This window comes from Trichoplusia ni, chromosome 6 (genome assembly GCF_003590095.1).
Source record: "Trichoplusia ni isolate ovarian cell line Hi5 chromosome 6, tn1, whole genome shotgun sequence".
Lineage (NCBI taxonomy): Eukaryota > Metazoa > Arthropoda > Insecta > Lepidoptera > Noctuidae > Trichoplusia > Trichoplusia ni.
The window spans coordinates 12,045,397-12,068,100 of NC_039483.1; the positions used below are offsets into that span (position 1 = coordinate 12,045,397).

The 22,704-nt window shown below is 35.0% G+C and overlaps 6 protein-coding genes across 7 annotated transcripts in view; 4 read left to right on the forward strand and 2 right to left on the reverse strand.

The window, feature by feature from the left end:
* Positions 1-2,658, forward strand: part of LOC113494962 — a 34,417-nt gene extending 31,759 nt beyond the window's left edge. Inside the window, exons 3-5 of the mRNA XM_026873507.1 lie at positions 217-382; positions 1,212-1,333; positions 1,415-2,658. Coding sequence (XP_026729308.1) covers positions 217-382; positions 1,212-1,333; positions 1,415-2,182 — 1,056 coding nt within the window. The 3' untranslated portion in view covers positions 2,183-2,658. The remainder of the gene's footprint in view (positions 1-216; positions 383-1,211; positions 1,334-1,414) is intronic.
* A 2,170-nt stretch (positions 2,659-4,828) lies between these two features.
* On the reverse strand, positions 4,829-8,795 carry LOC113494961 (cytochrome P450 302a1, mitochondrial). Its single transcript, XM_026873506.1, has 8 exons — positions 8,420-8,795; positions 7,581-7,812; positions 6,734-6,918; positions 6,326-6,527; positions 6,076-6,232; positions 5,740-5,988; positions 5,343-5,549; positions 4,829-5,065 (listed from the first exon to the last, which is right to left on the reverse strand). The coding sequence occupies exons 1-8, from the start codon at positions 8,751-8,753 to the stop codon at positions 4,952-4,954; spliced, it is 1,680 nt and encodes a 559-aa protein (XP_026729307.1). The 5' UTR covers positions 8,754-8,795; the 3' UTR covers positions 4,829-4,951.
* Positions 8,796-9,477: 682 nt separating this feature from the next.
* Positions 9,478-11,034, forward strand: LOC113495292 (probable tRNA N6-adenosine threonylcarbamoyltransferase, mitochondrial). The gene has a single exon (XM_026873961.1). It carries the CDS (start codon positions 9,776-9,778, stop codon positions 11,030-11,032), a length of 1,257 nt encoding a protein of 418 aa, XP_026729762.1. The 5' UTR covers positions 9,478-9,775; the 3' UTR covers positions 11,033-11,034.
* Positions 11,035-12,528: 1,494 nt separating this feature from the next.
* On the forward strand, positions 12,529-13,645 carry LOC113494965. Its single transcript, XM_026873509.1, has 2 exons — positions 12,529-12,974; positions 13,062-13,645. Exons 1-2 carry the CDS (start codon positions 12,754-12,756, stop codon positions 13,423-13,425), a joined length of 585 nt encoding a protein of 194 aa, XP_026729310.1. The 5' UTR covers positions 12,529-12,753; the 3' UTR covers positions 13,426-13,645.
* Positions 13,646-13,960: 315 nt separating this feature from the next.
* LOC113494963 (eukaryotic translation initiation factor 3 subunit G) lies at positions 13,961-17,022 on the reverse strand. The gene is made up of 6 exons (XM_026873508.1): positions 16,891-17,022; positions 16,262-16,450; positions 15,362-15,532; positions 14,934-15,057; positions 14,460-14,674; positions 13,961-14,163 (listed from the first exon to the last, which is right to left on the reverse strand). The coding sequence occupies exons 2-6, from the start codon at positions 16,448-16,450 to the stop codon at positions 14,020-14,022; spliced, it is 843 nt and encodes a 280-aa protein (XP_026729309.1). The 5' UTR covers positions 16,891-17,022; the 3' UTR covers positions 13,961-14,019.
* A 452-nt stretch (positions 17,023-17,474) lies between these two features.
* LOC113494967 (band 4.1-like protein 5) lies at positions 17,475-22,572 on the forward strand. 2 transcript variants are annotated; one of them, XM_026873514.1, is made up of 2 exons: positions 17,475-17,569; positions 18,090-22,572. In XM_026873514.1, exon 2 carries the CDS (start codon positions 18,107-18,109, stop codon positions 20,108-20,110), a length of 2,004 nt encoding a protein of 667 aa, XP_026729315.1. In that variant the 5' UTR covers positions 17,475-17,569; positions 18,090-18,106; the 3' UTR covers positions 20,111-22,572. The 2 variants fall into 2 exon arrangements, with proteins under 2 accessions (XP_026729315.1, XP_026729316.1); XM_026873515.1 differs by lacking the exon at positions 17,475-17,569 and adding an exon at positions 17,603-17,659.
* The last annotated feature ends 132 nt before the right edge of the window (positions 22,573-22,704 follow it).

The window sequence follows — 22,704 nt, forward strand, 5'->3', positions numbered from 1 at the left end:
CAGACAAACACAGATGAATCATCCATCACCCGATATAGTTTTATTACATGATAAGATGCGGTCATCTCATACTTTAAAAAAAATGGCTTCCCCAAAAAAAATCTTTGACATCTTACTCAAATGCAAGGAGTCAAAAAACAATTTTAAGTCACTTTTATTAGATGAAATAATATTTATTCAATGAAATATCTAAATGAGAACCTTATCATTTTCCAGGTGTTCGCTTGCAGTGTGCTAGCCTCGTTGGACGGTTACAGCAACCAGCAGGATCCCGACCAGTTCCACATACAGACCGATGAAGACGACGAGCGCTACTTCTTGTATCAGACTCACAATGGCCAGTACAGGAAGGAGAGAAGGCTTAAAGACGGATCTGTTGTAGGTTAGTATCAAGTGTACCACACAGGCAATGCATAGTCTAATGGTACTCGAAGCAAGCAAATCAGGTTACCATGTGCAACTGTTTAAAATCGGGAGAATCGTATATAATATTTGTAAGTAACAAGCAGTTCCAAAAAGACAGACTTGAGGGTGATTTGATATGTGCAATTCTGACCTCTTTTCGAACCTCGCCATGGTTTGAAGTAATAAAATTTCCATATAGTTAAACAAACACAGTTAAGATATAATGTTGTATCCTAAATTACAACACTCATTAGGTTCAGTACATAATCGTGTGTTCCGATGACTCACCTAATATGTATTTGATTTAAGCAAGTACGTAATGCATTACGTACAGGTTGAACAGAGGATATCAAGTATATAACACATGCTTTCGAAATGGGTTATTTTAAGCCCTTTTTGCAATTTACTTAACTGCTATTCAGTAAATTATCAAAATCCAATCAATCCCCTTCTTGACTATCTATGTAAGTAATGAATCCGACTGAATTAAGCATGAACTATCATGATATAACGTTCGTTCCTTCCAAATATAGAGCGATGTAAAATGCAACTTACTTGTTTACGAGTTTCATTGCCAATATAAGACTGTATTGTTATCCCACACAAACTCCGTAGTTCATTGTCCTATCTCCACGGAAACCCGTAGGAGGACCCGTCTCTATAAAATAGTAATGACCTTGTACGGAAATAAGGATATCCAACAAACGACTCGTAAAGCTTAGCTAACGAATTCGTGACCAACCATATCTGTAAACCTAAGCTTTATTTATAAGAGGAAATTTGTAGTGAACTGCTTTACGTTTCAGGAACAACTGGCTGGGTGGGAGCTGATGGCTATTTACGGCTACAGGATTACATCGCCGACAGTCAGGGTTATCGAATATACAAGTCTAAAACTGTTTATGTTGGAGAAAACCGACCAATATCGGTATGTAAAACAACTCATAAAAAATCTGTTTGAATTTTGGATAATTTGCCTTATGTAACCTCTCCTCTGTTTGTATTTCAGGAGTCTTTGCAAATAGCTAAGACAGCCCCAACTGATTCTGGTTTCGGTGTGACACCGGCTCCAGCTCCTGCAGTGCATCGCAATCGAGGGCCGCCTCGTTTCACGTCTACCACACAAGCCCCACCGGTATCATCTTCATACCGACCAACAGACACCTTCCCTATAGAAGTATCAGTGACGCCGCACCCACCAGCATATCCTCACCCTACTTCAACTCCCCAAGTTTACGTCTCACCTAACTCGATAGATTCGTCGACAACTACGTATGACTTCAGACCGACGGTAGCACCGATCACAGCGAGTGAAGCCGCATCAACCCGCGGCCCCTACGACTATGACTCATCCAACACTAACACACTTGATGACGGATACTACGCGAGTGATAGTAAACGTTACGACATATTTAATCCAAATTCGTACAGACACGCCGACGCTTGGTTGAGGCGACAGCAACAACAACAACAACAACAACAGCAGCAACAGCAGGGCAATGTAAGACTCGGTGATGGCTACACTCCTCAATTCCCGACTTACGATGGGGCCGCCTTCAGGAGAAACGGATTCCGGTACTACCTGCCGAAACAGTATCACGAGGAAGAAAGCAACCCTTCCAACGAGAGGACTGGAAGTTTCGGTTACGTAGACCCGTTCGGTATTCGTCGAGTGATTTACTACAATACGGCACCTGGCGAAGGTTTCCAAGTACGCAAAAACAATAGATATGTCGGTCACGATGCGACCCCATATGATCCTAGACCAGTGAATTAATGTGAATTAGGAATTTTACGTACATTTAAGAAATTGAAGTTACCTAATTATTTATTCATCAGTATTTTTAGTTCCCATGAACTATTTATGATAAAGGAGACAAAACGATTTAATCGAACGAAGCGAACAAGTCTTAGCCATTAATTTGTTATGATAGTTGAATCATACGAGGAAATTATAGGTACATAATTTAAAAATATTTAAAGTCAAATAGCGTAGATATTTTTTGCCAGTGACCATGTTTTTCACTGCCTAAATCATGACGTACTACTTAATTTTCAGTGCCATTGTACTATTATATAGATAACCTATGGTTTTATTACCGTATGCTTTTGTCACGACAAAATGTTCATCATCTATTTGTAAATAATAAATAAATTTAAAGAAAGTTGTCAATTTTCAAAATCGTGTTAGTGTGACGCTACGCTGTTATCAACATGCTTAAAATGTGCTTTATATTAAAATAATACGAAAACTACCGTTAATATATTCTAAATTATCGTTTAAATAACAAATAAGGATAGTCGTCGGTCATAATGTCTAAAGAAGTAGTAATGAGGTCTTTGAACTCATTTCGATTGTCATCTAAATGTGTTTCTTTGCTAATGTACAGGCGTAGGCGCAACAGAAATCGTCGTAATGTTTTAGACTCGTACTAAAACGTATCTCTTTAACAAAAGCAAGTACATGCAGCAATATATAATACTTACCTTGTCTATCGCTGCGAAACAATGAACAGAAGACTATTTAATCGATAACACTAAGCCAGGTGCATGTTATAAAAAGGTCTTTGCGAATAATTTGTCATTTTCGAGAACTTCGTTTCATAACAAATGACAACTTGTTGCAATGACTGTACTGTGGGTATTAATTAATTATTAATTTAATAAAATGTGTTCGTGTTTTACTATGATTCACTGATAACTATTTAATTACTGTACCATCTTAATTATTTTGTGATGATTGCACAGCATGTATTTATACTAATTTTATTGTTTTATTAAGTACCTATATAAATAATTTGTTAACAAAATATTTGTTTGTTTTAAAATTGTGTTCTTAAGTTACCATGCCAAAGATACCTACTCGTTAGTAACATTTCTACGATCGTTAACTACACTTAAGTTTAAAGAAATGACATCACAGTGGAGAGCCTTCAGAAGACTCGGGAAGTATGGAAATGTAACCATACATACATACATGTATCGAAAATGTAAATTGTTTCTATAGCAGTCCTGTACATGCCTCTCATAAGTTACGATATAACATGCAAGATATACCTACTTAAATTATTTGAATCTATTACAATTCAAAATATGTACAGGCGTCAGTATGTTAAGGGCTGATAAACAAATACACGTTTAAATATTTAATCGATAGGCAGATTTTATTTTTATCAGATGCATATCGCGCAATTTGATGAATTATAACGCGTATAAATACGTATCATAATTTCAACCTTATGATACATCGAAAAGCAACTAAATATGATCGTAACCGTCTATTAAGACCAATCAATAGTAATCTTCATTCATCGGTTCGTTTTCCCGTACAATGTAGACTGGTGGATATCCAGGAGGATACCGACCACGTGGTGGGTAGCTGTCACGGAGCGGGTACCCTCTGCGGAATGGCCAGAGAGAAGGCCAATGGAAGCTAGGCAGGGAGAACCGATCGTAGAGTGAATGGAAGAAGTTTGACAATGATGGTCTATGAGGTGTAGGTACTTCGGCAGGTTTTTCTCCGGGAGCTGGGGTCGGGTCGACTAGAGGTTTGGTGTTGTCAGGTACAGGTACATTGGTCTCCTCAGCATTTTCCGTTTCTGGTGCTGGATTTTCAGCTGCCGGTGGAGCTGGCTGTTCTGCTGGCTGTTCCACCGTCGGTACAGCTGCGGCTGCCTGCGGTTCAGCCTGCACTGATTCCGGAGGGTTTTCTGGTGCCGGAGCAGATTCACCGAACGATGGCGCAGCCAAAGCCGCAATAACACACAAGACAACTAAGAAACGCATCTAGAACAAAATAGTATTATTAATTATTTTAACTGTTTTTTTTTTAATAAGCACGTAATTTCGAAACACAGATGCTTCAACAGAATTCAGGGAATCTATTAAAAAAATCAGCAAGCATACCTGCAGCTTGGAAACCTTATGCATATAGACGAAATTATTAAAATGGTAAAACATGTAGCAACTTACCTCTTTTACTTAAAATGCAATACTAGTACCATAAACTAGCTCGGGTTGTCTTTTATACCCAAGGAGTATACTTAAACTAATTACCAAAACTATCGAAATGATATTAAAATCTCTTTATTGTGATAAATGTGTGGTCAGTCTAATAGATACAATTCCATGAGTTTGATCACTGCTGGGAAAATTCCATTATCTACAATAACGCCGCTCTCCAATTATTAGAACCAGTGGGGGACAATTTTTTTTTTAAGGCAAGTTTAGTCAGCTTTACTCAGGTATAGGAGTTCGCCCATATCAGTCAAAATAAAGAGGGTACATTTTTTCGTTAAGCGTTACTTAGTCTATTATACTTAACAGTGAATATGGGTTATACTTGTAGTTCGTTTCACGTGAACACAGAAAAATGAGATAGGAAAGGGTTTTAGGAAAATTGCTTCATTATGTAAGTAAATAAAACTTCATATATTTTATTGCAAAGCTTAGTTTATCATTCACAAATTCACATACAAAATTCAATTCCTAATATTATGTTACTATTATAAGTGAAAACATTAGATAGTCGTCATTCAATAAATATTTACTCTTTTCTTGAAGTAAAAGACAAAGATACTGGTTTATCCGGCTTGTTTATAAGTAGAGTCCGTATTCCGAGCTCACCGCCCTTCCAATCAATTTGAAATTCACGGATCAACTGTAAAGACAAAAACAGTTAGACTTTCAAATAATATATTTTTATTTACTTGTCATAAAATAAATTATTTTGGCACTAAGGTAAATTCCTATTACAAATAAGCACTGTTGTGATCCAAAAACGCTTTTTCCGAGTCTGGGTGTCTTTGTGCACATGATTTGTATGTTCGTAAAACCCCCGCGATACATGGATTAAATTGCTTACTACGGGAGTCGGTTTAAAAAAAAGTAAATAAAAATAAGATGCATGCATTTGTCATTACAATAAAGAACTTTACCCGAACGATAGTGATGCACATATTTTGTTCAGCCAATCGTCTTGCTATACAGGATCGAGGCCCAAAACCAAATGGTAGGCTTAAAAAAGGGTGTAAGTTTTCATAGCCCTCGGATCCTCGCAGCCAACGCTCCGGCTTAAAAACTAAAGGATCCGAAACATAATGTGGCAATCGACATGCTATCATATTTTGGGTGACTATAACCGTCTGAAACAAATGAAGAATAATTCAGTAGCATTAAGGAGAAGTAAACTGTTCATAGCTTTTTATTTATATTTGCTTGAGATACAGTAGCGAAGACGACTTTGAAGAACGTTGGGGTACTTAAACGAATGTTTTTATTCATACATAAAAGATTTTATAGAGACATTATATTGCCATATTTATAAGAACTTACTCCTTCAGGAATCAAATATCCTCTTAAAATAAATTCCTTTTGGGTCAAACGGCCGACGCCAATCGATACCGGATTAAGCCTCAAGCTTTCTTTGATACAGCTCTTGGTATAAGCAAGCTTCGATAGCATTTCTGCTGTTATTTTTGTGTCTTTCGTAGGAAGGTGTTCAAATATTTCATAAAATATTTTCTTCTGAACTTCTGGATTTCGACTTATATGGTATAGAGCAAAACTGGTTGCATAAGAGGTCTGAAATTAAAACGGAGGTAGGTTTTAATTGTTCTTAAGTTAAAAACTAAAGTAGGTAGTTAAATGTCAAATATTTGCGTTACACACCGTGTCTATAGCTGCCATTAGAATATCTACCATCATTCCGAGAATATCCTTCAAATCTAAGTTGGACTGCTTTAGAAAAGACGCCAAAAGAGAATTGTCGTTATCTTTATCACTTACAAACAAGTTCGCTCTTTCTAGTAATATATTCCACGATACTCTAAAACCGATAAAACCCAATTAAATCATTAAAAGGAACGAGACGAGAAATAAAAATATATTTAGGCAATAGTTATTTTTATTCTTGACCTACTTTTCCAAATATTCCTGAGAGTTAACCAGTTTTCTATAAAGCGGAGTTTTGAACAACCTCCATAGAAATCCCTTATCTAACTTCATGATTCCGCTGTTTGATCCAAAAGCTGCTTCAATTATTTTACTGCTTCGCGATTTACGATCCTGTTCTTGTTCAGAAAAGCCATGAAATCGTTCATTAAAAGCCACGGTTCCAATAACTGTAATGTAGTAAAATATAATGTGCATATAATATAAGTTTGTAAATTTGTAAACAATAAAGTTTGTCTGTCTCTTTCAAAAGAGGATACCCAAGCATAATAGGGATAATGTTTTATTTTTTGTGTGTGTATTCTAATGCACTCTCAATCAACATAAAAGAGAAAGAAAGATTGAACTTGCAAGTTTAACAAAGGTAAGCCATCACCTTCTAAATTCAGTCTATTTAAATACGGCAAAAAGTCTTCATGATGTGAAACATTTCTTTTTTTTATCCACTCCAGAAATTCTTGTACCACTATATCGGTACTGCTTATATGACTCTTTACACTCTGTGGACTTGTAAAATTCTTTTGTAGAGTGCTTCTAAGTCTCCACCATTCTGGGCCATTGCTGAAATCAACATTCGATATTTTAAACACTTAGCGAAAAGGACAAATAGTTATTGTTACTAATGTGTAAAATTTTCCAAGAATCCAAATGTCACAACTAAACATAGTTCTTTAGTGTAGATATCACTATATCAATTGCTATACCACATAGTTTGGTATTTTGGTTTTCTTTGTGGACTGTCTTATCTATTATGTAAGACAGTCCACAAATAACAGCTAAGCAGCATCTAACAGCTGCTAGACCACAAATCAATCAGCCCAACTAATTAAGTAAAACAACGTAAATAGTGCTCAGGTACGTAAATAATTTCTTTATAAAAAACGATCCCCGCACTAAGGACTTTAATCCTTAGGTCGCGGGGGTTTCACAACCAATTAGATCACATGCATAGAGACACTACACTCAAGATAAGCATTCGTGAATTACGAAAACGCTTGTTCAAGCAGGGATCGAAACCGCGACAGCACGCGCATAGTGTTTGCGTTGGCAACCTCAGTCAACCTCGGGTATCCAACTAATTGCCGTCATGAAACTTTATCAGTGTGAAATAATCTAATGGAGTCCAATTAAGCCAGGGCTCAGGAATTGTAAGTCAAGCTGATATCGACCAAAAAAAGATAAGCCGAACTTGTGTTTAAGATATACACTAGTAAATACTTTACGTGGAAAGCAATCCTCCGGTGTTATAAACGTTAGGTTTACTGAGGCGATAGTGTAGCATGGCCACGTGACTCCTTCGGGCTGGGTAGCGGTGATCTTGACGGAATACCGTCTCAATGTCTTCAGGGTCAAACACATGAAGTAACCTTACACCTGGATTTTCCCGGGCAAGACTGCCATAGCGTCTCCAGTTCAGCCAAGCATTTTTGTCAAGCGCTTCTGCATTGTATTCACCTAAAATTTATTGATTTAGTTTTAAGGTATTTTTGGAATAGATCCACTTCTCTTCCTAGAAGGAAGATATCCTACTTTAACCCCTATGTACCTTCATGCTCGAGAGAAGCTAATAATGAGGCGCTTTTGATCATCAAACACTTATAAGTCTAGTAAACAGCTCCTAGCCAACATCCAGACATGAATTACAATTACAGCGACGGATGGGCGAATTCGGGCAATAAGCATTGTTTTACGATGACCTCTGTCTTGTGACAACATCACTTCAACCTATTTTAAAGGAGATTTTAATTAAATAATATTAATAATGTTAACAATAATACATAAAATGGAATTTAAATTTACTCGCATGCTTAGTATAGTTCTTATATTTACCGTTGTGAGCTACTCTAATACTAACTTTCGATGATGAGCCTTGTAAATAACACTCTTTGTGTAACTGTTTGTGTTCTCAAATAAATAAATAAATATCAGTCTTAATTCATTAGCGCCCGGAATGCGCAATAAAATGATTTCCCTTAAAATTTGGACGAAATCATTACTAACTTGAAAAAAATACACAAAAGCATTTATGAACTAGTCAATGCATTCCGATAAAAAAACTTACCAAAGAAAGGCACATATTTATGCAGCGTCCCTATTAAAGGATAGCTCGTAGGGCCTGGGATTTCTTCAAAATTCATAGCTATATCTTTTTCACTACAAGTATTATGGTCACTATTAGAAGTCTTTAACTTCGATGATAATCGAACACTTTTAACATGACTGGCAAAATGTACTTGTTTAAATGTAAAATGTAACATGTTTATAACCTTTATCGAAGCGCAACCAGATCGCAAGGCGTCGCGGAGCGAAATCATCGAATTACAATAAGATCCCGTCCCCATGAAATTATGCACATAATACAAACAAAGAAAGACGGATCCTACGACTCGCATCATATTATATCTACCTAGAAGTCATAAATAAATGCAAAATGTGCCTACCTAAGTAGATAAGTACTTATTAACATATTTTTTTGGTGCCATACGAACTGATATATACCAAGCCTCCCACTATCGACTGACCGAATACAATCGTCCCTCTGTTTTAAGAAGAGCGTCCACGGTGTATTTCATCAAGGCATTTCTCTATGCCGGTTTCTTCAGTTATGTACCTACAGATGCAGGTTTTCTGATCTACCTGTTTCGATACTTGGGTAATACTTAGGATCTAGCTTACCAGTTCCTTAGAATATAGAATAGCTAGAGGTATAGTATAGGGTTCTCCAAAACTCGAATATGCAAAATAACATTCTAACTCACCAGTAACCGACGAATAATAAGGTATTTCTTATCGTTCAAAAATTTCATTTTCCCCGCTTATAATATAATTTACCAAAACAGATTGGATAAGGAATAAATCAAAAAACTTGAATAGAACGATTTGGAGAAATACCTTAATTATAATACGTCGTCTTGAGTTTTAACATGCTACGGAAATACTGATTAAAATTAATAAACGAATTAAAAAATTAAAAAAACGATTTTTCATTTTATTTTACGTTATACTTATTCATTTTTTATTTTACCTTAAACTTTCCTTGTGGCCGTCAGGCGTCAATATCCGATTTAAAAGGTCCGAGTGACAATTTCTGCTGACAGTCTATTTGACAATTTTGACACATGACAATCCTAACAATGACATTCGACCACCTTTGTTATGGTTTTGCCACTTTTCAGGTTATGTCGAAATCCCAAATATTAATGTAGTAATTATCTAGTTATAAGAATAAATATTACACTAGGCCAGTTATTATCATAGTATTTTTCATAGTTCACTTTACTGCCTACATCTACAATATTTTTTGTGGGGTGTTTATCTATTTTTATTTACCAAATTGTGTATAACGTAAGAAAAATCATCTGCACTTATTAACCTATTCCATTTCATGAACTGAAGTGTTTCACTGTGTGAAGTGATTATGAATATCTTAAGACGTCTTCGTAGAACACAATTTCTCAATAAAAGAACTAAACAGTATATTCAACATAATTTACGTTACTATGATGCTAAATACTCCTCAAATATCAATATTCTTGGAATTGAGACGTCTTGCGACGATACTGGCTGTGCTATAATAAACGGTAATGGGAAAGTATTGTCCGAAGCTATACACTCACAACATTTAATGCACCTACGCTATGGAGGAATTATTCCAGATATAGCACAAGACCTACACAGGCAATATATGGAACCAACAGTATCTAAAACTTTACAAGATGCAAAATTAACAATGGAAGAAATCTCTGCAATTGCTGTCACTCTTAAACCTGGGCTTCCACTCAGTCTTGCTGTAGGCATGAAATATGCTAAACATTTAGGCAGGCGTTATGATAAACCAATCATACCCATTCACCACATGCAAGCCCATGCACTAGTTGCAAGAATGCATCATAATATATCATTCCCATTTCTGGTTTTATTGATATCTGGGGGTCACTGTTTGCTTGCTGTTGTTCAAGATGTTAGTCACTTTCAACTACTTGGTGAAAGTATGGATTGCGCTCCTGGTGAAGTATTTGATAAAGTTGCCAGAAAAATGAAGTTGAAAAATGTTCCTGAATATTCTAAGATTTGTGGAGGTCAAGCTGTAGAGGAAGCAGCAGCAAAAGCAACTAATCCAAATATGTTTAAGCTACCTCTACCTTTAGCTGAGTATAAAGACTGCAACTTTAGTCTAAATGGTCTGAAAACCTCAGTTATGTATCATTTACATAGAAAAGAAGTGGAGCACAAAGTCGTTGCTCATGAATTAATCCCTGAAGTCAATGATTTGTGTGCTGCTATGTTAATGGCTACCACAAGACATCTAGTTCACAGAACACAGAGAGCCATGGAATTCTGTCAAGAAAATAAACTTATCTCAGAAAAAAATAAACAGCTGGTGGTATCTGGAGGGGTGGCATGCAATAATTACATCTTCAGTGCATTACAGTTACTGTGTAATGAAACCAACTATCAAATTTACAGACCTTTTCCTAAACTATGTACAGACAATGGAGTGATGATTGCTTGGAATGGCTTAGAAAAATGGAAAAAGGGGCTTGATATTACACCAGTAACAGATTTTAACACCTTAGATATTGAAGCAACTAGTCCACTAGGAGAAAATTTGATAGAAAATGTTAAAGCTGCAAAAATAACCACTAAATTAATGAAATTAAAATCTAGAATTTAATATTCAATCTTTTATTCATTCTGAATATACCTAAGTACCTGTAATAACATCATAAACTCTTGAAAGTCTGTAACATTAATGGCACTGTGGCAAATATATTTAAGAACTAGCTTTTGCCCGCGACTTCGTTTGCGTGGACTTCAGGTTCGTCCCGTCTAGTCTAGTAATAAGTAGACGGACTAAAATATTTATTTAATTTACATGCTGTAAAAATTCATATTGATTTTTTAAATGCACAATGTATTTAAGATACTTAATTGGATAAGGATTAATACTGTATTGCTTAAAATCGCTTCGTAAATAAGCCATTATTTCTCGTACAAAGTAAAGGATAAAAAATGGTTATTGTGGGTTATTCCTAAGAAATAAACATATACCATCTGCATGTTACGTTTGCAATGTAAGCGCAAAAAATGTGTTTTTTTTACGACCTCACATTAGAAACCTCAAAAATTGTAGCCTATGTGTTATTCTGATGTATAAGCTATATTGTGGTAAAGTTTCATTCAAATCCATTCAGTAGTTTTTACGTGAAAGAGTAAAAAACATCCATACATCCATACTTACAAACTTTCGCCTTTATAATAGTAGTAGGATAAAATATGGTACCTACATAATATAAAATCTTGAAATTTTGAAAAATGTATGCACAGATAGCCTGGCGGTTGCAGACACCTCACCAATCCCACTAGGTTCGGCGTGTTGCGGGTTCGATTCTCGCGTCCACAAGGATAGGATCTTTAAGGCAGGCTTATTTTTTAGAAAAAACGGCCGGTTGGATGAAATTGATAGGGATACCTAACAACCTAACTGTGTCCTCGTAGCGGCGACCGGCAGCGGCGGTAACTTTTGTGTTCCACGAGTCTCAACAAAACTAAACAAGCTCCGTCGAACCCATTAGAGCTTATGCCTGATCGGGATAGGGGGTGTGCCTATTGGGGTATTGTCCGAAAAGGTAACCCTGGCTCCGGTACACGATAATCAAAGGAAGGAATATAGACCTTCTGCTCAACCCAAAGTGGAACAAATTTTGACTACCTACATAGACATACATGAAAGATAAAAGATTTAGCTTCATCATACGAAGATTATTTTAGAAAAGTCCTTGTGTTTACACTTTTTCTACGATTCTAGAAATTATATCTATAACTACTCAGATTAGGCATTGTGACAGCTTTCTTTGATTAAATTAAATCCTATAATCTATTTATTTTGGGCTTCCCGGGCTTCCGAGTTCCGCCTGTTATATCGACATCGGATAGTTTGCAAACGGTCAGCTCGATTAAATTACTGACAAAAATCGCCTAATCAATCATTTTAAAATGTGGATTGGCGCACTAAAAAAACTTACATTTTAGTAAATATCTCTATTTTATTTCAACTCTTTTTTTACCTTGAAATATACATTTAAATTTTGTGAGGCTTAAATGAAAATTCATTATTAGTTCATCGTTAGTGCATCGATTAAAATAGAACATCTCTACAAATGTCACATTCCAATTTTTGGTGTTCACTTTGTATTGCATTGCAATCTGTGTTTGCATTTTGCAATCACTTTTTGCGTGCTGTACTTGCCTATAATGATTAAAATTATAGTATAAATAACATCACAAACCTTAACAGTTGCCAAATAATGTGCAGCGACGTAACCTTAATACCGTTGCACTAGTATAGAGTGCAAATTGTTTTGATTATACACAGAAAGGATATATATTGAGAAAATGGATATACTAGAGAAGATTTACCGGAACATTCGACAACATATCGTTAACTTACCGGGTACGGTACCGAAAACTGTTGATCTTCTTAATAAATCGGTTGCAAATGTAAGGTTGCCACCTTTTAATAAGGACAATGTACTGTACTATTATTTACCATTACAAGGCCTGGTTAGTTACACAACTTTGTCCGTCAGTGTGATGAACCCTCATCTCATGGTAAGGTATGTAATCACCAAGTACTACTTTTTTAACTTTATGTGTTTAATTGGGCATGTCTTGGGTACTAATTGTTTACAATTCAATTGCAGGTTGTTTCCTCAAAGGGATGTAACTGATGTTCTATTTTTGACTGCTGGTGGAGGTGCTGGACTATGGCTCTGGGCCAGACCACACATGGCAGCAGCAGCTCCTGCTAGAAGGTTCTCATGGGCATTTCTAGGAGGGTGTTTGTGGCCACTAGGATCTATATTCTTATGGGCTATATTGAGAAGTTCTGTTGGTCAGAGACCAGTCATTGGCACAGTATTAGGTGTTACTACTGGAGCTATGCTTACTAATATTGCTTTAGATTATTTTCATTATGTGGAACTTATGTTCTGTGGTGAAGTGCAACTGCCTGAAGAAACATATAGTCCCCAGAGTGACGATGAAAAGTATGATATTGATATTTGAATTAAATTTCTGTTATATTATCATATTTACTGTACCGTTGTAAAATTTATTTATTGAGTATGTACAGAAAGCTATTTACTTTTATGCATATTTTGTGGTAGTTGTTAAGTCATACTGAGTTATGTTGTACGCACCTTCTAGCATGTTGATGTTGTAATACTTTTCAAAGTCTGTCTAGTCTTTCACTAAGTGCTTTGAATAAAGTATTAAAAAAAATTAAGCATTTTATAATTATTCCTTTCATCAAAAAGTGTATAGCTGTTGTCAGTCTTATATTAACTTTCACTAATATCTGCCCATAGGGAAGGTTCTTATATTTGATGAAATATAGTCATCTGAATAACAATTTATCACATTGTTTATTAGCAGCTACTGATAAGCCTTCCTGCCACTACAAAGCTTCAGACAGATTCAATTCATGTTAGTCATACAAACTTTCTAGTCATTAAGAAGTAGACTCTTTCCAAACCATTAAATTATTCTAATTAAATTGTGGTTGATAAATTATACCTAATTAAAACTTAATAAGAAACAATTTACACTTTATAAAATTTTATTTATAATTTGTATACAATATGGAAATGTTCACATTATTCAATTGTTCTGAGGGGGCTTAGACCATTCCACATTGAGAATCAAATGATCGTAACCATGTCCGTTGAGGGTCTGGATAGCTTTAGCAGCATCGGCACGGAACTTGAAGTGAACGTAAGCAAATCCTTTGCAGAGACCAGTACTCTGAAAAAAGATAAAACAAGAGTTATTTACTTCCTTTAAATCAATTCAATGTTGTTTTATAAAAACAATTGTACTTTCCGACATGGTAATAAAAAATACCATTGTATTTTGATGTATGTACATTAAGCATCAATGGTTAATTAAAATTGTATATACCCTACATAAACTCTCACAGAATACGTGACAATAGTGATAATACTGGTGGTAAGATTTTTTTTTATAATACTTGATTGAATAATCATACTAAAATGATTAGATAGTGGTAACAACTCTGCATGAGTTTGCAGACTAATTACCTTCTCTTTAGCGAGATACAGTTTCTGCACAGGCCCAAAGCCCTTGACAAGGTCGTCAAGATCAGCTTCCACGGCGAAGTTACTAAGGTTGGAAATACGAATGGCGGTGGCGTCGTCCCGGCGGGCGCCTGGCGGTTCACGCCCAGTGCCGCGCGCCGCGCCGCCGTCTCGCAGGTAGGGGGCGACATACTTGTTGGTAGAAGGGGCCTTAGATTCTGGAAAACATTTAACCATATATTAACACCAAGCGAAAAAGAAGAAAAATCATGAAGATCTTGAGAATTATAAAATATTTATATCATTTCTTTACTGTAAAATGTGGTTTGAGGGACCACCACCATGTATTAAAGTAATATTAGATGATTAATTAATTGATTTTAAAGTATTGAGGTTCAAACTTTGGAAGAAAGAAAGACAAAAATTGATGTCATGATCAATATGCTTATTCAGATTACTATTTATGGCTAGTCTTACCTGCAACCTTAGCAGCTTCACTAGCTTTAGCCTGAGCAATTTGTGTGTGTTTGAAGGGACAGCTTGTCGTCCAGTGCTCTCCTTGGCAGGTTCGGCACTTGATGATCACACTGCTGGTTTGAACCTGAAAGTGTGAGAATGAATAGGAATGTGTGAATATCTTTCAATTGAAAACATGCCTGGATATATTCTAATGGGCTAATCAATTGCTCTGACAAAAAAGAATTGAAAGAATTTGAAGAGAATTGTTAAGAATTGGTCAAACTTCTTGTCAAAAATGTTATTTTATGTTGCTTTTTATGGTCAATAAATCACAATCAAAAGACTGTTTGCCACCAGATTAAATTACAGATTGCAAATCAGCCTTATCAAATATTAAATGTTAACAACAACAGCAAGTTATCCCACACTAATAGTTAAACAATAACCTTGAGTCCATCAAGCTCTCCAGTCTCTCCATCAGGGCGCTGTGCTTCCTCTTTACTGGTGATGAACTGCATAAAGACATCTTCAGCAACATTGGTGGTAGCAGGATTTGGTCCTGGTTTATCATTTGCAGAGTCTCCAAATTTGCTCCAAGTTTTGCGCTTAGCGATGTCCTTTGGAAATAATGTAAGTATTTATCAGGTTTAGAAAAAATTGTCAGGAAAGGGTCAGAACCATCACTGTACCATTCCAGGATGACATAATAATGATATATGAGATTAAATGAGAGAAAACTGATTCCTAACTCCAAGTAGAACTCTCAAAACAACAAGCATTCAGACTAGTTAGTATGTGACGCTGGATACATGACACAATAGTAACTGTTTATACTATACATGGGAAATCTTTGAAAAAGTTTTGAATCAAGCTATGAAGAGTAATGCATTCCAAAACAATGCACAACAAAAATATGCCAACAAATTCTTCAGAAGCAACATTATGCTGGAGGCCTGAATTCATATAAATTGTTTATGAAAGTGGTTTTTTTCTTTACAGTATTAGAATTATGGTTGAGACAATATTGATTTGAGTCATAAATAAGATTGTTGTAACAGCAGCTTGTGTTACCACATTATAATAACACTATAATATTGTAATGCAGGAGTTTAACCTTGCAGAATATCAAATGAACAGTATAAACTGTTGTTTAATAAAGTATGTTAAAGTACTTATGTTGTGGTGGTATTATCAACAGATTCACTTCATAAATTCTTTACCAAACATGAGATAAATGAGATAATAGGATCCGCCCTTGTAATTAATTAATAATCAATAGTGAAGAAAAATGCACTCAAATCTTATGTATAAGTGAATTAAGGATGCTCTGAATAAATCAATCATACCTTTGAGACTACACGCTTTTCAATTTTATAGGTGCGGACAATCTTAACTTTCTTGTTGTCATTGTCATATTTATATTCAGTGACAATCTTCAATCCATTTTCTACAACTTCAGAAGGTGGTGGCAGGGCTCCCTGGTCTATCTCAACCTCATCAGCCCAAGAGGACTGGATTTCATCAGCAACACGCATCTTAAACATCACATAGAATCGTATCGACCAGACGAAAACAATGTTTATCTCTTATTAAATAAAAATATTCACCAAACAGTTATATAAATGTTGGATCCATAATCAGATATGAATATATTATACATTAGTCGCAAATAGGTCCATAATAAAACTTAGACAGAACTAAGCCACTTTTAAGTCAAGGAAAACTGAACAACTTGTACATGTCATCAATACAAACTTAGTACTTTGATTACATTACATTATTATATTACAAAAATTGTTACGAATAACATACTTCAAGCCAAATGTAAGAAGCTGGTCAAACATCTAAATACTGATACCGTCAAAACGCAGGTGAAATGACGATAGCAGTAGCTGACTTTTGTTGGTTATAAAACGTGAACAAACTAATAATATAGCTCAATATTGCCGACTCATAAAGTTGATTTTATACTTACGGTTCACTTATTCTATTTGTTCTGTTCAAAATACTGCTAACAATATTTAAAGTTTTCGAGCCTTTTTTTGTTTGACAGAACCTCTAAAAATGAACCTATTTCACGTCTTGCAGTACCCCACTTCCCCTTGCCTCCCCCTAGTACCCCGACGGCCAAGTGGCCACAATGACCACAGATAAATAATACGTAAGTTTCACAAAGGTGAGTAAGTTTCACCTTTCACCTCCGTGTCCGTTCTTGAAAAATCGACTATTAAAGTAAATGTAGCTGAATAATATGAAATTTATCAAAATGTGCACTGGTTTTAAAAGTCCAAAGTCAAAGTATCTTTATTGTGTTGATTGAGTATGTTACAGGTGTTAAATAATAATAATACAGTACTACAATCAGCCTATTTAGGCATACAATAATTAAATTTAATGAAATTAGCTCAAATATTTTTTTTAGCTTAAGAATATTATTGTTATGAAGATCTTTTAGGCAAAGAGAGGAAATTTTGAAAATTTCCAATTGTAGGAAATCGTAGTGTACATACAGCACTTTGATAAAATAGGTAGTGTGTGATGCAGTCTGTGACTCTGTGCGACTGCTGCGATTACTAAGTTAACTTTGTAAGGGTGGCGCTGGCCGCTGGCGTAATAAGCGTGCTGATTTTCTTACTCGTTTATCAACTTTAAAAGTGAGTTTAGTTTTTAGTGTGATAAAAATTGCATGTTATATTGGATGTGTTTCAATAATAGTTAAAACAATATTATAAGTTCTATAATTTGTAAGTTACGTTAACGTCATAACATACATGTTGAAATGATGTCAAAACATTCATTTCGTGATACTTGTTTGCAACTTTATTTACGAACGTTTTAAAATATTTTTTGATTTAGTGATTGTCTCTAGTCTTTTTGGCTTAGAATCTAACTTCTTAGAAACAGACTTCTTTAGTCTAATTTGAGTCAATACAGTTATTGTAATTAAATTATGACTGTGCTTAGGTGTGAAACAAGTGGTTTAAAAAAAGTTGACTGGGCAGGTTTCTTCATTTAATTTGTTATAAGATTATGCATATGAGTTATGAATAAGTTATTGTATAAAATCTATAATGTTCGCTTTACAGATATTTCACTTATTGATATCCATATGTTTTGCAAGTGAAGAAAATACGAGAATTATGACACAACCATAACTCAGATAAATTGTTTCAGATAACACTTAGTCTAGGATGTTGCGCTTTCTGAGTAGGAGAGGGCGCTCATCAAGTCAAAACCGCAACAAACAAACCCAAAAGGCATCCAGCAACAAAAACTTAATACAATGTAAAGTGTTACTACTTGATGACACAGATTTGTCCATAAATCTGTCTAAAAAGGCAAGTGCAAATGATCTCTATGAGCAAGTATTTTATTCTCTGGATTTAATTGAAAAAGATTATTTTGGACTGCAGTTTACTGATACTCACAATGTCAAACATTGGTTAGATCCCACCAAGACTATCAAGAAACAAGTGAAGATAGGTCCTCCGTATACCTTGCGACTGAAGGTCAAATTTTATTCTTCTGAACCCAATAATCTAAGGGAGGAATTAACAAGATATCAATTTTTCTTGCAATTGAAGAAAGATATTTTGGAAAGTAAACTAGAATGTCCTCATTCTACTGCAGTTGAGTTAGCTGCATTGGCTTTGCAGTCAGAACTAGGAGATTTTGATGAAAATGTTCACACACCTGCTACAGTGTCAGAGTTCAGATTTGTTCCCAACCAGACTGAAGAAATGGAGATTGAAATACTTGAAGAATATAAGAAATGCAAAGGTCTGACTCCAGCACAAGCTGAAGTCAACTACCTAAATAAAGCGAAGTGGCTTGAAATGTATGGTGTTGACATGCACATAGTACTAGGCAAGGATGGATGTGAATACCACTTAGGATTGACACCCACTGGCATACTAGTGTTTGAGGGACCTCAAAAAATTGGCTTGTTTTTCTGGCCTAAAATCAGTAAATTGGACTTCAAGAAAAAGAAACTTACACTTGTTGTTGTTGAAGATGATGACCAAGGCCGTGAACAAGAGCATACTTTCGTATTTAGATTACACAATGAGAAAGCCTGTAAACATCTTTGGAAATGCGCAGTGGAACATCACACATTCTTCCGCTTGAGGGCGCCAGTGAAAGGACCTTCCGCACGACAGAACTTCTTCAGGATGGGCTCTCGATTCCAATATTCTGGAAAAACTGAATATCAAACTACCCAGCAAAACCGCGCTCGTCGCACGGTACAGTTTGAAAGACGTCCTAGTCAACGTTTTGCTCGCCGACAAAGCCACGTTTTGAGAGAACGCGAAAAACAAAATGTTGTAAAACCTGAGACAACATCATCTGAGGTGGTTAATGATGCTCCTAGCACTTCTTCTGAAACTGCAGTGCTAGTGCCTGATATTGATACTTTATCAAGGAGGAGTAGTGCCAAATCACAGAAGTCTACTCTATTAGAACCTGAGACTAAAGCTGAAATTGGTGAACCATCTACTAAGAATCTACTCAATGAAGAACCAGCTGAAGAAGTGTTGATGTCGAAAGACGATGCAATCAGTAACAAGGTGCTATTTAAAATGGATAAATCTGTGAATGAGGACAAGAAGAGCAACTTGACTCAGCTTGTGATTAACAAACCTGCCTGTAGCTGCTCACCAGTTACAGAGTCAAACCCTCTTAATGACCTTTTAATGAGTCTTGTAAAAGAAAAGCTCAATAATGATGACTCTAAAAATGAAGTAAAGCGAGATCTATTAGATTCTCCAAGTGAAAAAGAGGTGCCTAACAACCAGACAAAATGTTACTTGTCATCAACTAAAGCTCTACCCCCTGGTCAATTAAAATGTAACAATATTTTGAAGGCCAGAGAAAATGAAGTAAAGATCATTAATGAATCTACTAATATCAATCTGGCTATACCATCTACACCTTCACCAAAAATTTTGAATGAACCTACAAATCCTATAAATTCGCAATATGTATCTATTGTTGTTGTGGAACCACCACATAATCAAACAAAGGTAGCATCTCCTAAACCTGTTGAGAAGAAGGAGGATGTGACTCCGAAGGTGCAGCCTATATCATCTCTGTCACCATGGTTGGTGACTTCTGAACCCAGCTCTCCATCTGGCATTGGTGAAAAGGAAATTACAATAATCCACCGTAAGTCTGTAATTACTACTCAGTTGTAATTGAGCACTACTTATAAGTACATTTGACAAATTTTTAAATTAAAATTTTATTATTCTGGGGTAAACCCTTTATGTTACGAATCACAAAAAAGCAGCTAAAGCTACATTCCGTAAGCTGCTCATCATACAGTTTTTGTTTAGAAATGACAAGTTAGAGATATATTTTAGCATGTTGTACTTTGAAGATGTTTTAATTATTATTTAGTGCCTTATGAAATCGCCTATTTCCAATTATAGTAATTAAGCCAATTTATTGTGGATAAATGAAGTTATTTAATAATTTCAGATATTGCCACCCCATGAAATTTTTGAGACTGTTACATTCTTGAATAGGATTCATTTTTAATTATTTTTCATTTTCGCTTTCTAAGTTTCGATAGAAACCTAAAGCGAGATGATGCCTACATTACCGCAATATATTCCAAATATGAGATCAACAGGTTTCATTCCGCTTGGGGTAACTAAGTAGGTATCGATACTTTTTATATATTTACATGTACTTAATTATCGTACTTAATATTAACCAAAATGAGACAGTCGAGAATTATTCAATTCTCTAGGCAATGAGTCTGAGCGTAAGTATTTTATAAAAATATTGATAACATTGAAATGACTCTGTATTTTGCATTAAGAGATGAGTTATCTATACATTCCTTATATTTACTTAATTGTAATTCAACAATCTTTAATGGTAGTATTTTTGAAACCGTCCTTTTAAACTTTAATCATTCTATATCAAACAATTAGAATTAAGTACAACATATCAGTATTAGACATAAAACAAGTAGCAAGCTAGGTGCCATAGTTGATTTATAAAATTGCCATTCGCATACCCTTTAAAATAGATTGCTATTATAAATGTGATGGTTTTTGTTTTCGGAATATTTCTTAAATGTTACTAATCTGCCAATAAAATTACGATAAATGATAAAGGTACTAATACACAGGAAAATAACAGTCTTAACTTTAATATTTTGCGAAATAAGCAAATTGATTTCAATAATGCAATGTTGCCACAAATTTTATGAATGTATTAATTGTTCTATTATATGTTATGTACCCAAATAATTAAAAAAAGTATTTTATTATATTGTACTTCTCTTAGCAGATATTAAATCAATTTTCGTCCAATGTAGTCCAATAATTGTATTTCTAGTTTAATTTTATAAAACTCTTATACAGTTAGTAATGAACTAGTTTTAGGGATATTTACCTATCTAATCTATTTGTAAGTATTCACTATACTGATGTATAAAAGCAAACGAAATTTTATCTGGTGCATACAGATTTGCTTACAAAATCTTTTAATCTGAAGTCTTCTGAATATTACATTGAGTTACTTTGTCAAATTCAACTTGTAATAAATATGTAAGCACCATTTAAATAATTTCAAACAAAACAAAATATCGTGCCAATTAACGACAGTTAGGGATATATATCAAGGTGCTTGGGACCAATAATAACCGATCAGGTTAATAGAATCTCGGTGACTGGGCCGATTTCACCAGTTAAGGTTTTTCGTGATCGATAACAAGCCTCTTGTTGGCTTGTTGCCAATTGGAGCATTGAACTTGCTATTGTTTGAAACGAAGATAAAATTTTAAAATCGCACGTCATTTTCACCTATGAAATCGGCCCAATAGTTATTAAACATACAAATAAGTATAAATAGGAATTTAACAATAAAAATGTACAAAACGTTCCCTTAAAAAAACCAACGACACGACATAAATATGATTGTTATCATTGTATTAAGTTTTAAATACAATATTTTACAAATTTGTAAATGGTTGTCTAGGATTTGTTGAACAGAAGTATGAGAGACATTCCTACTCACGGCGTTACATACATAGATAGTACATTCCTGTCAAAATGCAAAATGTCTATAAATAAACTGAAACTAGTATTGAGGGGCCTACCACTAACTCTAAAGTAAGAATTAGTGGCAGGCCCTTCCTGTCACAGTTGTAAAAGCTAGACTGCTCTACGCTGAGTAGTGCTTGCCTTTGCTCGAGCTATAAAATCTAAAGATGAATTTAGTCAGCGTAGACATCTAGGCTCAGCTATTCGCTTTTGCCTCCTTGGTTAGATAATCGTAATCTAACTTATTGAAACCCATTTGCTCAATAAATTCGCTTTATAATAAAACGTGAATGTGGCAAACAACTTATAGGACAGTTGCTTGTCGGTCACAGCACTGCCTAAAATATATAATTTTGTCTTTAGCATTCCATCAATCGTAATGATGTTGCTATTATGTAACCACCTGCACCACAAACTTCTGTCGATTCAGCGTGCTACTACTTAATACTACTTAAAACTGTGCTACCGTGCATTTGGTTTATGATTGGTTAGTTTTAGACATAAGATTTAATGTACTTTATATTATTCTCGTTTATTCTGTCTCATATTATTATACCAACATTAATAATGGATTATAATAAAATATTTATTTTATTTGACTTTTTGTTTTTTTCCCCTAATGGTCTTCCTCGAAGGCTTACATCAACTTCGATTTTAAATTCTGCATTTTCCGGGAATGACGAGATTATGTATTGATTCAGATTTTTTAAATGTAATAAAAAATACTGGAA

Coding starts and splice junctions, on each gene's coding strand:
- LOC113494961 (XM_026873506.1), bottom strand. CDS start 8,753: ATGATGCGAGTCGTAGGATCCGTCTTTCTTTGTTTGTATTATGTGCAT. Junction 6,919..7,580: donor ACCGGAGGATTGCTTTCCAC/GTAAAGTATTTA, acceptor TGTTGATTTCAG/CAATGGCCCAGAATGGTGGA. Junction 6,528..6,733: donor AAATAGACTGAATTTAGAAG/GTGATGGCTTAC, acceptor ACTACATTACAG/TTATTGGAACCGTGGCTTTT.
- LOC113495292 (XM_026873961.1), top strand. CDS start 9,776: ATGAATATCTTAAGACGTCTTCGTAGAACACAATTTCTCAATAAAAGA.
- LOC113494965 (XM_026873509.1), top strand. CDS start 12,754: ATGGATATACTAGAGAAGATTTACCGGAACATTCGACAACATATCGTT. Junction 12,975..13,061: donor AACCCTCATCTCATGGTAAG/GTATGTAATCAC, acceptor ATTCAATTGCAG/GTTGTTTCCTCAAAGGGATG.
- LOC113494963 (XM_026873508.1), bottom strand. CDS start 16,450: ATGCGTGTTGCTGATGAAATCCAGTCCTCTTGGGCTGATGAGGTTGAG. Junction 15,533..16,261: donor AAAAGCGTGTAGTCTCAAAG/GTATGATTGATT, acceptor TTATTTCCAAAG/GACATCGCTAAGCGCAAAAC. Junction 14,675..14,933: donor TGAAGCTGCTAAGGTTGCAG/GTAAGACTAGCC, acceptor AATGTTTTCCAG/AATCTAAGGCCCCTTCTACC.
- LOC113494967 (XM_026873514.1), top strand. CDS start 18,107: ATGTTGCGCTTTCTGAGTAGGAGAGGGCGCTCATCAAGTCAAAACCGC.